This window comes from Tachysurus vachellii, chromosome 1 (genome assembly GCF_030014155.1).
Source record: "Tachysurus vachellii isolate PV-2020 chromosome 1, HZAU_Pvac_v1, whole genome shotgun sequence".
Classification (NCBI taxonomy): Eukaryota; Metazoa; Chordata; class Actinopteri; order Siluriformes; family Bagridae; genus Tachysurus; species Tachysurus vachellii.
In genome coordinates this window covers 10,356,338-10,370,855 of record NC_083460.1, presented here as the reverse complement: position 1 = coordinate 10,370,855, position 14,518 = coordinate 10,356,338, and the positions used below count along the sequence as shown (strand labels likewise).

The 14,518-nt window shown below is 38.5% G+C and overlaps 1 protein-coding gene across 3 annotated transcripts in view; it reads right to left on the bottom strand.

Annotated features, from left to right (window-relative positions):
- yeats2 (YEATS domain containing 2) overlaps positions 1-14,518 on the bottom strand; it is a 42,510-nt gene that overhangs the window by 8,045 nt on the left and 19,947 nt on the right. For all 3 annotated transcript variants that reach the window (XM_060871806.1, XM_060871797.1, XM_060871814.1), the window contains exons 16-28: positions 14,291-14,452; positions 14,054-14,172; positions 12,545-12,688; positions 11,500-11,667; positions 10,869-11,184; positions 10,473-10,607; positions 5,122-5,199; positions 4,874-5,027; positions 3,524-3,600; positions 3,282-3,361; positions 2,894-3,095; positions 733-971; positions 534-608 (exon numbers count right to left, since the gene is read on the bottom strand). In XM_060871806.1, the coding sequence (XP_060727789.1) occupies positions 534-608; positions 733-971; positions 2,894-3,095; positions 3,282-3,361; positions 3,524-3,600; positions 4,874-5,027; positions 5,122-5,199; positions 10,473-10,607; positions 10,869-11,184; positions 11,500-11,667; positions 12,545-12,688; positions 14,054-14,172; positions 14,291-14,452 (1,949 nt within the window). The remainder of the gene's footprint in view (positions 1-533; positions 609-732; positions 972-2,893; positions 3,096-3,281; positions 3,362-3,523; positions 3,601-4,873; positions 5,028-5,121; positions 5,200-10,472; positions 10,608-10,868; positions 11,185-11,499; positions 11,668-12,544; positions 12,689-14,053; positions 14,173-14,290; positions 14,453-14,518) is intronic.

Below are 14,518 nucleotides of genomic sequence, written 5' to 3'. Positions count from 1 at the left end.
AGAAACATCACTATAATCAGCACACAGAATTCAGAGACGCTCTGGAGAACAACACACGTGTAATAACATTTGCTGTGATTAAGCAGGTCATTTTTAAAAAAAAATAAATTTAAGCAACAAACAAATAGAAAAAAGTCTAAATCATCATAAAGGCAAACCAGGTTCACATCAAGCCTAATGAAAGTGCTGAAGGGCATGTAGTGACAAGTGCACTGAATACATCCTGCTTAATCATCTTCAGATTTGTCACTGTTGTCTGTGCTAAATATATTCAGAACCATCACAGGCTCATGAATAAAGGAAATAAAGCACATCTGTGTCATTACTAAAACAAATATGGATTTCTGAACTTATGAAATTGAAGCCAAAAAACCTAATCAACAGATTTAATCACAAATTATATTTATACAGTGTAAGAATGAAGAAAAGTGAAATACATTAACACATTGTAGATTAATTTAATCAGCATTATGCAACCAAAATGAAGATACAGCTAATGCAGAAAAGTATAATTTTTCCCCAAAAATATCTACCTTGAGAATCATGGCTTCCACTACAGGAGCAAAGACATTTCTCTCCACTTCAACTGGCTGGAAAGTCACACCAATCTGAGAGAGATGTAATAAAGAAAGAGAGGCCTAGATTATTAGAGGAGTTAAATGAAGTCTGCTGCAGTCAGATGTAGGAACAACAGAACAGACAGGTCTAATGATTGGCTGAATGATAAGTCACCTGCTCTGCTGTGTCTCGGACAAACTGGGAAGAGGGACATAACCCCAGGAAGAATTTGGGCTCCTCCTCTGCTTCCTCCTGCTCCTGCTTGACCTTGACCCTTTTGCTTCGGTCCTCTTCGACAGCAACAATGTCAACAGGCTCTGTGTCTTCCTCTTCTGGCTCAGTCTTTAATAGCCTCTGCAACTGCTCAAGACGCTGACACAGTTCTTCACCATCCGTTAGAGTAGAGGGACACTCTATTTATACACAAAGACACAAACACTGCAGTGTTCTTACAGATTTTATAATCATTCAGTGTTACTTAATGTTAAAAGTCACATTCATGATCTGTTTATTAGAAGCACTTTCTCAAGTCACCTAATCATAGATCAAGTTAAGACTCTCTTGAGACAAGGTTAATGTACACCATCAACAATGAATCAGATAATTTCATAGCTAACCCTGTACATAACATTACTATAATCAGATCAGTGTTTAGATCAAACTACTTGTATACTACATTATGTATACAGATGCCTTATTTACACGTTTCTTCCAACAGATAATACCAAAAACAACTCAATCTCTTCTTTAAAAAAAAAAAAAAAAAATCAATTAGATCTGCCCTTAGCAGTGGCTATGTACCAAAATCATTTAAACATGTGGTTATCAAACCCCTGATTTAAAAACCTGCTCCTGGCCTCTGATCAGAATTTGCCTCCTCGCTGGTGTTGCTTGTCCTCAGTGCAGCTTTTGACAACACTGATCATACTGTTCTATTTTATTGGCTACAAAAAGTTAAAAACAGGTCTTATCTTACTGATTATCATCAGTATGTAAACATAAATGGTGACTTTGTAAAGTTTAGTGTTCCACAGGGTTCTGGTTTAGGCCCACTTCGTTTTTCTTTATACATGCTACCGCTCTATAAAATTATTCCTAAAAATTAGCTTAAATTTAAATTTTATACTCTGAATTTAGATATTTTGGGTAAATCATCATACAAATAAAATTGAAAAGAACTTTAAAATATCAGTATTCTTAGCCTTTAATGTTATGATCTCACAGTGTAATCTAAATCTTTTAGAAAGTTTAGCAAGCCTGTGGGTTCAAACACACACGCACACATACACGCATGTACGTGCACCCTCCATGCAGAGGAAAAAAGTACACACGTGTTTTTACATGTAGTAAAAATAAAAGATTTAATCAAAATCTGAGAAATTTATTTTGAGGATCAGGACCAGCATCGGCTTTATAAAGCCCTACTGATTAATCCATGTTCCTTCAAATGTGGATTTATGGACATGCACAGGCACTGAGCTGCACAACCTCTGCAATTAGTTAATGAACAAAGGTCAGGATAAATGCTCTCAATTCAGCAGCTGAATTTAATCAGGCTTTTCTCATAGAAAAATAACAATCATAACATTTAATGAGGTCAAGCCCAGTTGTCACTGGGCTCAGAGCTCTGTGCCATCTAACATCTCTGTGTGGTTTTTCCACTAAGGTGTAGCTTAACAAGAGGCCATTCTGGCATATCACATTAAATCTTGACTACAGCTATTAATCAAAATTCATAGTATGCTGCATTAAACAGGCAGCTGGAGTAACAAATGGTGTGTCTCAGCAAATAATGTACCTTTTGTCCCAAATGATATTAACCTCCCTCATTGTTTTGCTCCAAAAGGTTAATTGGATGCCTTTTACCTCCCATATTTTTGCATTAGTCCATGCAAATGTACACAAAAGATTCAAATGTTAAGGAACCAATTTAAAACTTTGTTTTAGATTTGTTCTAGGTTTAAAAATATATATATATTATACTCAGAAGATCTTAATGTTTATTGTTATTTGGAGTTAAATAGGGCACTGGACCTGCTCTGGGGGTTATAAAGTGAAATCTTTCTCCTTGTCAATTAGAACTGCACTAGCTAATCACAAAATTCTGTAAGCTCATTAACAGAAAGAGCTAGTTATCATGTGTCTCTCCAAGCATCTTCATCTGCCTTTTACATGAACAGCAGTTCCATATGCTTTGACAATTTACATTGTATAGCACAATTCAGTCTTCATTTTCCCTGACATGCAGCTGTTTGTAACAGAGATCTCAAACAGGTTCTCAGTACTATGAAAATTATTATAACACCCACACACACGCACACACAGAGATGCAGACCTGGCTCACTGTCTATCTGTGTTAGAATGTCTTCTATGGAGTCCTCCTCTATGCGCAGGGGTTCAGGGTCAGGGGGTGTGAATCCACGGAGACGACACCACTGGACCACTTCCCTGGTTTTAGGTGGGCTGAGGGCCTGTAGTCGTGGGTTCCGGTCTAAAATATCCTGAACTAGACGCTTCACTGCTACTGCCCTCTGGAGCTACACACACACAAACACACACACACACAAAATATGAGAGAAGGTGAGAGTGAGCAATGATTTGACATTATGCTGACCTAAAACATATTAAAGTGCAATATCATGTCTCTGGAGCTGAGAAAGAGTGAGTAAGATCCTCTCTCTCTCTCTCTGACACACACATACACACACGCGCGCACACACTACCTCTGCGGCTCTGCGTTTTCCAATGTTCCAGGAATAGTACTGCTCCACAGAGGTAGCACAGAACGGGTGGGAATCTTCAGCTGAGAACAAGCACACATGCGATTATTTATTATGCAAAATTAAAGTGGACAGGTGGAAAAATACACAACCTGTGCCCAGACTCTCATAGTTTGCAAAGTGCAGAATCAAAGCCATTGAGACTTTGAGTTTTAATATTAGCACGAGGGAGAGAAGTGTCTCACTTTTTTCTGGGACAATCAAAGGAAATTTCTTCACTGCAGCTGTCAAAAGTTGCAACATGGTTTCAATATGTTCCGTACTGAGAGCGAGAGAGGGAGAGAGAGAGACAGAGAGAGTGAGACAGAGAGAGAAGGAGAGAGACAGAGAGATGGAGAGAGACAGAGAGATGGAGAGAGAGAGAGAGAGAGAGAGAGAGAGAGAGAGAGAGAGAGAGTGAAGGAGAGAGAGAGAATGAAGGAGAGAGGGAGGGAGAGAGAGATGGGGAGAGAGAGAGAGAGAGTGGAGAGAGGGAGGGAGAGAGAGATGGGGAGAGAGAGAGGTTATTATGATCTTGTCTTGTTACAAGGCAATATAAACACTATAAGATAATATACTCTAATTGTAACAGACATAACTGTAAATGCCACTAGACTGAAGGAACTGCTTTGGGGATGTGGCACATCCATTTTTAGGGTTCTTTGCTACACTAAAATAATGATGTATCCTGTGAGCAGAGAGTTTTCTGCATTTATCAGTAACCGAGACAATATCAAGCAACATGTTTTACTGATAGATGTAAACAAATTCCCCTTAGGTCTGAGATGTGGAAACTTTACTTCAAATATCTTTTAAAAACAGGGAAGCATTCATTCAATACCAAAAGTATGAGTATGTTCTTGGTGCTCATTGACACAAATACAGATACCAAAATGAGTATCCTATATAGTATTAATCAGTCAGGAACATCAGGGGTCAGTGAGCTCTGTTTATGATGGTTGCTGCACATTTTATGTTATGGCATTTATACAGTGATTAACCTAAAGCTTACAGGGCATAGAGAAGGGTCATTAAAATGTGCACAACATGCCATGAAATGCACCTTGTTCTGGAAAAAAAAAACGTCTCAGTACTCAGTACCTGTGTGTTTCACTGCATACTGTTCTCTACCTTGTGTGTGCACAATTCATGGCAGGCACAATTTAATGAACATGCTCATACTGCTCTATGAGCTTAAGCCAGCCACTACCTAGCGCTGATCACAGCTCTGTAGTGAAGGTAACGTTTTAAAACCAAAACATGTTTCATCAGGTTATTTGTATTGTAGCAAGATGCTATAGTGGCATCTAATAACATGCTCCATGTTAATATGTAGGCATGTTAATGATTTTGCCTAATGAATGAATTGTGGATTCTCGAAGGCATGTTATTTAATTGCAAAGGGATGTAGAACATTGTAAGCAATTTGTTTATTGTTAAAAAGTGAATCAGTGTGTGTTTTTCCTGACGTTGTGTGTTACAGGCTGCGATTTGGGTTTGTGGTTGCTATTAACTTGATTTTTCATGTGTTGTGGCAATCCTGTGGCTGTCCTTACTTAAGAAGCTCATGTGTCACGGTTTCTGTGCCTTGTTCCAGTTTAACAGTAGCAGAGGTGGCTGTGGGCAGGGGGGTAGATACTGTAGATAGAGGGGTAGACGTGGGCGTTACTGGGGTTGTGCAGGAGCTGGATAATCCCGGTTCTGTCTTGACTACACAAAAGAAAATGCAAGGCACAAAAGAATGTTAAAAAGCAGTAGTTTTAGTACATATTTATGCATGCTGACAAAACACCTTGCTTCTCACCTTGAGCTAGAGGTGCAGTGGTAGAAAGGGAAACTCCACTCTGAGCACTGGATGCAGATTTAGACCCAGATTGCACTACTATAAAACACATACACAGGCTTATTACTGCCAGTCATAAATTATTACAATTGTTAGGTTTTTGAAAGGTCCCAGATATTCAGAAGCTTTCTAATGGCTCTATGACATACATGACATACGGTTTTATCCCCCAACACTTTCTATTATGCCTTATCACTATGGCAACTGTGAGGCCTATTACAGGAAACAGCTAATCTAACGCCATGATGTTCATGTGCCCTTCCCACACGCAGAGTCAGAACTGGCTATCATGTTGCCTTTGGACAGAGGAACAAATCAATCTGTGCTGTAATTACAGCCTGTAAGGGAGAGGGAGAGAGAAATGGAGAAAGTGAGAAGGCAAAAGAATAAATTCGATAGCGCCATTTAATAAAGAACAAAAACCAGAGCACTACAGAAAGTCCACTGTTTTCTGCTTTGTGCATTTTCTGATCAAAATGATTTAAATGAGGAAAAAGTAATTAATAAGTGAAAAAATAAGACAACATTATACAGACTTCACAAGAATCATACACATACACTCCGACGCAACGTGGTTACAGGGTCAGAGCGATGTGGGCTTAAAACCTGCAAACCCTTACAGGCTGTTGGAGCGAATGTGGGCAGAGTATGAAGTGTGTAGGATGAACAATTCTCAAGACCAAATATGCAAGATGGCTTCATGTGGTGAATTTTTATCCTGTTCTCTTGCAAAGTGAGTTTGATTCTGAATCTCAAATGTTTCTTTAAATAAGAGATGAGTACATATAGAGAGAAAGAGAGAGAGAGAGAGAGAGAGAGAGAGAGAGAGAGAGAGAGAGAGAGAGAAAAAAGTTGATAAAGGAATAAAATAATATTTTAAAGAGGTATAAAGGTAGAGAAAAAAAATATGAAGAATGATTTAAGAATTATACATACAAAAAGTTGAGTACTCAAAAGGGCATCTGAAATATAATACCATGTATATAGACATATACAGTCGGGTCCATACATTAAAGTCTGCATTTGAATTTGTATTATTACATTTCAACAATATACTTTGCTGGACAGCTACAAAAGCAGCAATTTAATGTATAGATTTAGTCCCCTTACATTTTAAAGTACAATAAGGTACAACAATCAATCATAAATTAAACAAATCCATGGCATGATGTGTGTTTCCCCTAAATATCACCAGACTCTGTGTTTCTTTTCTTGGGCTGTTTTCAGAGTATGCTTTGGGTCATTTCCCCTCTGCAGTGTGTAGCACCCTCCATGGACTTTTGTACCATTTGGCTGAATCTGAGCAGATAATATAGCCCTTCAGAATTCATCCTCTTGCTTTTGTCTTGACTTACTGGATCAATATATACAAGAAAACCAATATCGCTGTCAGCCATACATGACTATATCATTTTGTCTTCTGTTGTTCTGGAGCGAATAACACAAATCTGATAATCAAACAGCTGAACGCCATCTGATCGATTACTTTCGGTCACTTTCAAACGTATGGAAGGGGAACCACATACAAAAAGTGCTCAAACAAACACTGCTCAAGTTGAAAAGCTAAACAATCTGTAGTTCATATTCATGATTTAAATTCAATTCAAAATTACTGTGCTAGACAAGTAAAACGACAAAAAAAAATTTGTCGTTTTTTTTGGTTGATGGTTTATCTAACCATCAACCAAATTCAAGTGAAAACCAGATAGAAAGTTTTCAAAAGACAAAAAATTAGTCTGCCAAACAAACAATTCTTGATCTGGGAATTTTATTCCCCTCTAGAGGGGATCTTCTGTGCACAACCCTCTTCAAGTCATTCTGCAGATCTGGGCTCTGACAAGGCCATTCTAATATGTTGATCTTCCTCTGAAACCATTCCTTTGTTAAACTGAGTTGCACTTTGGGCAGAAATTTCCCAATTAAAGCAGCCCCATGGCATGCTACCATCACCCTGCTTCACGGTGTGTATGGTGTTTTTGCACCAAACAAATCTTTCAGAATTATGGCCAAAATTTTCATTTATCTATTTTTTAAATAGAAAGATATGTCAGCCCATCCTGCCTATTGATTCATTTAATCTGATTCATATTTATTTAATGAAACATTATTGTCAGGTGGACGTATTCCTGTAGCGCCTTAAATGGATCTCCCAAAGTTTATTCATATTGTCAATTTTTGAAGCATCGAAATATTGACGGTTTTAGATAATAGATGTTCCATAGTACTTTTGACAGTGAGATCCTGTACATGATGTGTAAGATATTTGACCACGGCTTTAGCAGTTGAATGAAATGATGACTGATGATGATATCAGGAAAATCCTACAGAGACAGCTGATCTTTTTTGATTTACTTAACCTTCCTATTTTCCCTGGGTCTATTTGACCCGGCTGGAAGGTTTTAATGTGTCATAACTTGGGTTTTCTTCCACATATTTGCCTGAAATTTACCAGGATTGTTACGAATTATGAACTTCATTCATTCATTCATCTTCTACCGCTTATCCGAACTACCTCGGGTCACGGGGAGCCTGTGTCTATCTCAGGCGTCATTGGGCATCAAGGCAGGATACACCCTGGACGGAGTGCCAACCCATCACAGGGCACACACACACTCATTCACTCACGCAATCACACACTAGGGACAATTTTTCCAGAGATGCCAATCAGCCTACCATGCATGTCTTTGGACCGGGGGAGGAAACCGGAGTACCCGGAGGAAACCCTCGAGGCACGGGGAGAACATGCAAACTCCACACACACAAGGTGGAGGCGGGAATTGAACCCCGACCCTGGAGGTGTGAGGCGAATGTGCTAACCACTAAGCCACCGTGCACCCCGAATTATGAACTTTGCAAGTAAAATTAATTTTGTATATTTTCGTTGAACTATGTGTTCAGACCAGTATATAATATGCGTTTTAAATCATTTTGGGTCATTTTGACCCGGCCACATTTAGTGGGGCAATGGGTCACACTTTTGCCCTTTCCAGCAAAATGAACATGCATACAGACACAAAAACGCACACATAAAATGATCACTAACACACGCACCCAAAACACACACACACACAAACACAAATTGGGCATTGCATTTCATTAGGCCTCCAGAAAAAAAAGCCAAACATTTGTAAATATTTCACACTTTTGATATGATCTGCTGAAATGATGCTACTCACACACACACACACACACACAGTCAAACACTGTTCAAAGCATTTGGCATTGCAATTCAGTTGGCCTCCAGACAAAACAAAAGCTACACATTTGTAAACATCACACACACACATACACACACATGCACACATATTGGGCATTGCATTTCATTAGGCCTCCAGAAAAAAAAAAGCTACACATTTGTAAATATTTCTCACTTTTGATATACCTTTGCCTAGCAGAGGGCAAAATATGATCTACCGAAATGATGCTACACACACACACACAAGCACTGAGCATAGCAATTCATTAGGCCTCCAGAAAAAACAAAAGCTACTCATTTGTAAATATTTCACACTTGTTAGATGCATTTGTCCAGCTGGGGGCAAAATCTGATCTACCAACAAGCTTTACACACACACGCACACACTCACACACAAGCATTGGGCATTGCAATTCATTTGGCCTCCAAAAAAACAAAAACAATCATTTGTAAATATTTCACACGTGTTATATGCTTGCTATCTTCTCTTCTTCTTCTACCAACAATCTTTCACACACACAAGTTGTGTTTTCATATTCAAATCATATTCGTTTCCTCTCTCTTATTTATGAATTTAGTTGCATCAGTCAGCTTTGGCCTGGAGATATGCTGAGTAATGTTTGACATTTATCAGTCAGTGGTTATCCAAAATAATATTTAATAATTTCTGCTTATTTTACTCAAAACATGGCATAATTTCATAAGGTTTATCGTTCATAAATTAAGTATAATAAAAAACATGAGGTAAACGAAGTTTTATTCACATGAAATTATGGCATGTTTTTGAGTGGGGTGTGTGTGTGTGTGTGTGTGTGTGTGTGTATATGTGTGTGTGTGTGTGTGTGTGTGTGTGTAGCCTGTTGTTGGTTAATCAGATGACATCAGGTGGGCAAAATAGATATTACACACAGAATGGTGATAATTGTAGAATTTTTTTATTTATAAGCATTCAAGTCAATTTGGCCTGGAAAAAAACAGGTTTTATTATTTACTGACATTAAAAATGGTCAAAATGGTTTCAAAACAATCTCCTGCCCTTGAAATATACCAGCCTGTAATTGTGCATCAACTTTTGTGCCTCTATAGTGAAAATAATTCAAAATTTAACTAAAAAATGAGGCATTTTTGTATATAAATAAGGTTTATTATACCAAATATAATTTTTTTTTTGCAAAATATAAGTTAATATGTTGGAAACAAGTTAGACTAAAAAGGTGGAAAAAAAAACGGCTATCACTAAAGCCCTATTTGGAAGGGACTAGTTTTCCAAACGACGTTTGAGTTAGAATTTTTTTCAGCTGACATCTGTCATTTCATGTATGGATTTGGACGGGACTAACATCTGTGTGTTTATTACGGAGGTAGGAGTGTCTGTGTTTTACATGTGGGCGTTGCACAAGACCACATGTAAAAACAGTAGGTAATTTGCTTTGGAATTTTTACACAGGTCGTGTGAGAAAAAGACAGACATGGCAGATTCGGACAGGATTAAAATCACAAAGTATGTCTGTGAAACTGAAATCACTCTAACAACCCCCTGTAAAACTAGTCCCGTCCGAATAGGGCTATATACTTCATTTTTTATAAGCAGTCAAAACAGACAAGGTCAAGTTGACTCAGTGCTCCTAATTTGTATAGGAGGACAATAGGAGGGTTAATTGATGGCAGTTATAGGATAATTACTGCTGAAAGTGAGAAAAATCCCCCCCCCCCCCCCTCTTTTTTTCCTCCTAAAGTATTCCTATTTTTTTTCTTAGTTTGCCTGAAGTCTGTTGGTTGCTATTATGGCATTAAATGTGCAAAAAGTTCTGAAATTATATGTTTCATCTTTTTATGTCACAAAAAAGAGAGAGCAAAGCAGACATGAGTATGTCACTGAACAATGATGCGTTATGCATAAAAGACACTGTATTGTACAGTGATGAGACACAGTGATCAAATGTTTTTAATGTTAATTGTCAAGGCACCCAAAATTCTTTCCGTCCCTCCTGTTGGTTGTAGACCTTATTTGCGCTGAATATTTTAGTTTATTTCCCTTCAGTGCATTGTTCATGTGCAACTTTCACAAGAACAATTACAGCACCAACTTAACAGAGAATGAGGGAGATTGCATTACCTTTTCCAACAGGCATTAGGATTGTCTGGAGGCCTGTGGATGCACCGCTGATGCTGAGCTGCTTAAGCTGGTTAGCTGGAATCGTCAAAACCGTCTGTTGTGAGCCTGACTGCCCAGAATGTAGCTTTAACATGCCTACAAGATGTTAAAAATACATAGGTGCACAAGCGTGCACACAGACACACACAATCGTGAATAAATTATATTTTTAAAGGCACGTTTTTAGCAGTAGTCAAAAAAGTTTTTATACTACTTGAAATACTTTTGCAATTATAGCAATTCTGATTCAAAGCCTTGATCATGCTTTCTATTTAAATTGTAAACTTTTTTCAAATTCATTAAAAAAAAAAAACACCTTTACACTAAACAAGATGGTGAAAATAAACTGTCAGTGACCTGAAATTGCAGCCGCCGCCTTCCCACTGACTGTAGCTCCTCCCACGAGAGATGCGGCACTGACCAATGAAGGACTGGCACTCTTGGGCACACTCACTACCGCTGTCCCTGCTGCCTTCGACAGGCTGATAAGCGGCATGTTGATACTTTTAGATGCCGATACAACAGTGCCTGTGTTTTTTGCTGCGTTAGCTGCTGAGCTAGCACTCTTAGCGGCACTGATTACTGCAGCCTGATTGGCTGCCATCAGTAGAGGATGCTGTGCAGCTGCTTTAGTACCTGAGGAAGCAGAAGACACTCCAGCAACCTCTGCTGACTGGAGGGCAAAAAACAGAAAAGAAAGTGTGTGTAATTATTATTATTATTATTATTATTATTATTATTATTAAGTGAAAGAATAAATACATGCAATAGAAGACAGTTTTCCCCAAAAGACAGGAAATAAAAGATTAAACTGTTATATATGTGCCAGAAATAAACAGCAAAACCAGTCTTGTGCATCATCTTTTATTTTGGCATCCTTTAAGCTAAAGGGTCATGTGTTCTGAACCATGCAGTAAAAGGAACAATACAAATATACAGACATAAAACACATTAAAACACACATTCAATCCATGAACATATATTTCACCTGCTGAGAAGTGGAGGTAGCGGCTGGTGAACTTGAAGTGGTTGCTGTGATGAGTCCCCCCGTCATCCTCAAAGTGGTACTGCCTGGTTTGGACAGATGTGCAGCCGTCACCGTCTTTACCGAGCCATCAGACAGCTTTACCTGAGACCCCTGGGAGCCACCGACCACCTGTCAATCGAACCACACACCACGACAATGCAGACAGTTTCAATATGAATGTAAACACCAATTTTTTTTTATAAATAAATAACATATATTATATAGAACATAGAATATTCAGCAAACACACAGACTTCATCTTGTCCCGAGTTTTGTTCCTCTTAGAAACCAGTTTGCAGCAGAACTGACTGACAAAACAAGTACTTGATGAAAGAAGAGAAATAAATAAACAAATAAATAAACAAACAAACAAATAAATAAATAAACCAAGGCTCAGAGCTTGGAGAATGAGCAGTGAGAAGCACACCGTAGGAGGAAGAAGGGGAGAGGAATGAGAGGACGAACAAGCGCAAGATCAATAAGCTGAATCGCCCAAAAGGTATGTCAGGGAAAATAAGAAAAAAGGCAAACAGCAAGAAGGAATTAATACACCAACACAGACTGACAGCAGGAAAAAACACAGATTAAGGAAAAAGAAGAAGAAAAAGCAGATCAGAGAAAACAAGTTCAATGCGTTTAATATGACCAATAGACTCATCAGGGAGGAAAAATGTCCACGACTGTAGTCTTGTAGAGGGCCTTTAATAAATATGAAATGATTTCACATGCTCACTTATTAGTCTTTGTACATTTTACTCAAGCTACCAGATAATTAGTAGGTAATATTGGTAATGTTTATCTCTTATTATAAAAGACAAATATATCAATTTAGCAGCACAATAATACTAAACCAAATACAACTGATTAATTTAAGATTAATGCAGTTCACACATGTGATTTCTAAAGAATACTTTGTGTTACTCAACATTCATCATGAGCATGCAAAACAGTGAAAGAAACACTCCCCCTATCTCTTTTATAAGAATCATTGTTTCATGAGACATACCTGAGCCAAGATGGCTGCCTTCTGTCCTGCTGTAACACGAATAGCCTGCTGGGTAACAGAGGTGGGACTAGATGTGGCATGACCTGTGGAACTGGCTGTGCTCTGCTTTCCAGAACCCCCTGGTTGACTAACCAGAAATGTGCCCTGGAAAGGTCAATAACAAAAGGAATCAGTACAGCATAGACAACCTGTTCATGTTATCTGCCAGTTGTGTTGAATGTCTGTTTCTAATACGAGAGAGGATGCATGGGTGCTTAAATATAGTAACCGATTTGTTTCATAGGACTATGGAGTTTGTCATTCAGTGTTAGAGAGTAAGACTACAAACATATATACAATAGACTCACCAGCCACCTTCTTAGAAATTACTTTGGATAATTACACGAATTAGTAAACAGACAATCATGAATAACATGATCACATTGAGCATGTTTTTAATTTTTTGGGCCAATTAGTGTGATTTGATAGTCACAGAAACAGTTGTTCAACAGTTTCTACAGGTTATACAGAATGGTGTGAGAAACAAGAAAACGTCCAGTAAGCAGCAGTTCTGTTGGTGGAAACTGCATTTTGATAAGAATTGCCTAAAAGAAAATGGCCAGACTGAAAGCATGGGTAGGCTACCACAGCAGAAGAACAGGAATCAGAGGCTACAGTGGACACGGACTCTTCAAAACTAGACAGTTGAAGTTGAAAGATGAAAAATGTTGCCGGTTGGATAAACCTTGAGATCTGCTGCGGCATGCAGATGGTGGGGTTTAAAATTTGGTGTCAGTGTCACGAATATATGGACCCGACCTGACTGTCAGCAGTTCAGGCTGGTGGTTGTGTAATGGTGTGGAAAAGATTTTCTTGGCAAACATTGTTTTCTTATCAAGCATTGATTGAATGACACTATTTTAGTATTGTTGCTAAAGGTGTGCATCCGTTTCTTGACATAAGATTTCTAGCAGCTTGTAGAATCCCTGCTAGGACTCTACAGGAAAACTGTTCTGAGAGAATAGTGTGGTCCTATCAAGTATTGCTAAGGTGTTCCTAATAAGGTGTCCAGTGCGTGTAAATCATTACAACATTAGCAACAACCTGAAAAAATTGGATTAGATGTCTATCAGGTGAAAGGGCATACGGTTCTCCATCAAAGTTTTTTTTATTGTGACTGCATATATATGATGCATAAAAAAATAATACAAGTTGACAAAGATCATGCTGGACAAAGGAATACAAAAGTGACCATCAAGGGGCACTATTCTTTATTATAGAAGTAAGGAAGATGACAAATAATGTAACGTCACTGTGTTGCAATGGTGTCGCAATTAATACAAACCAGCAAGAACTGCTGAACCTGTCTGATGGTAAACAGACTGTGTATAAAAACACATTATGTCTTATAAAGGTAGAACAGGGGACTTTGGAAGTAGATTTCTGTTGCAATTATAAATATTACGAACACTAGAATAGTATTTGAATAGTGCAACGTGTACTGACAATGTTAGTGTGGATGTGTGTCACCTGTGGGGTCTGTTTCAGTATGTACGAGGTGCAGGACAGGCTGGTGGGCAGGCTGCTGGATCCAGAGCTGCTGCCGGACGACTGAGCAGAACCAGAAGAAGAACTCTGCGACTGGTGCCCTAGAGAGAAAGCAAAATATAGTGAGTCCTGTTTCTAGGATTTGACCATAAAACCACAAGCTTAACAGGATTAGCGTTCAAGAGAATATGACACTGAAATGTATTAGTGTACACTGACCTGCGCTATTTGAGGCTCTCAGGATGGCTCCCTGTGGGATGAGCAGGAGTTTGCCCTTGCCTGATGGGTTTTTGCTGTTCGTGGTCAAGTAGAGCTTGGTGCCCGGAGGCAGGTTGGCTAAATTAGCCAAATTATTCACCGGTAACTGCAGCGTTGCCATTACTGAGGAGAAAGCAGACAATATGACTGCAATGGCAAGAGAATTAAAAAAAGAAAAAGAAGATAAGA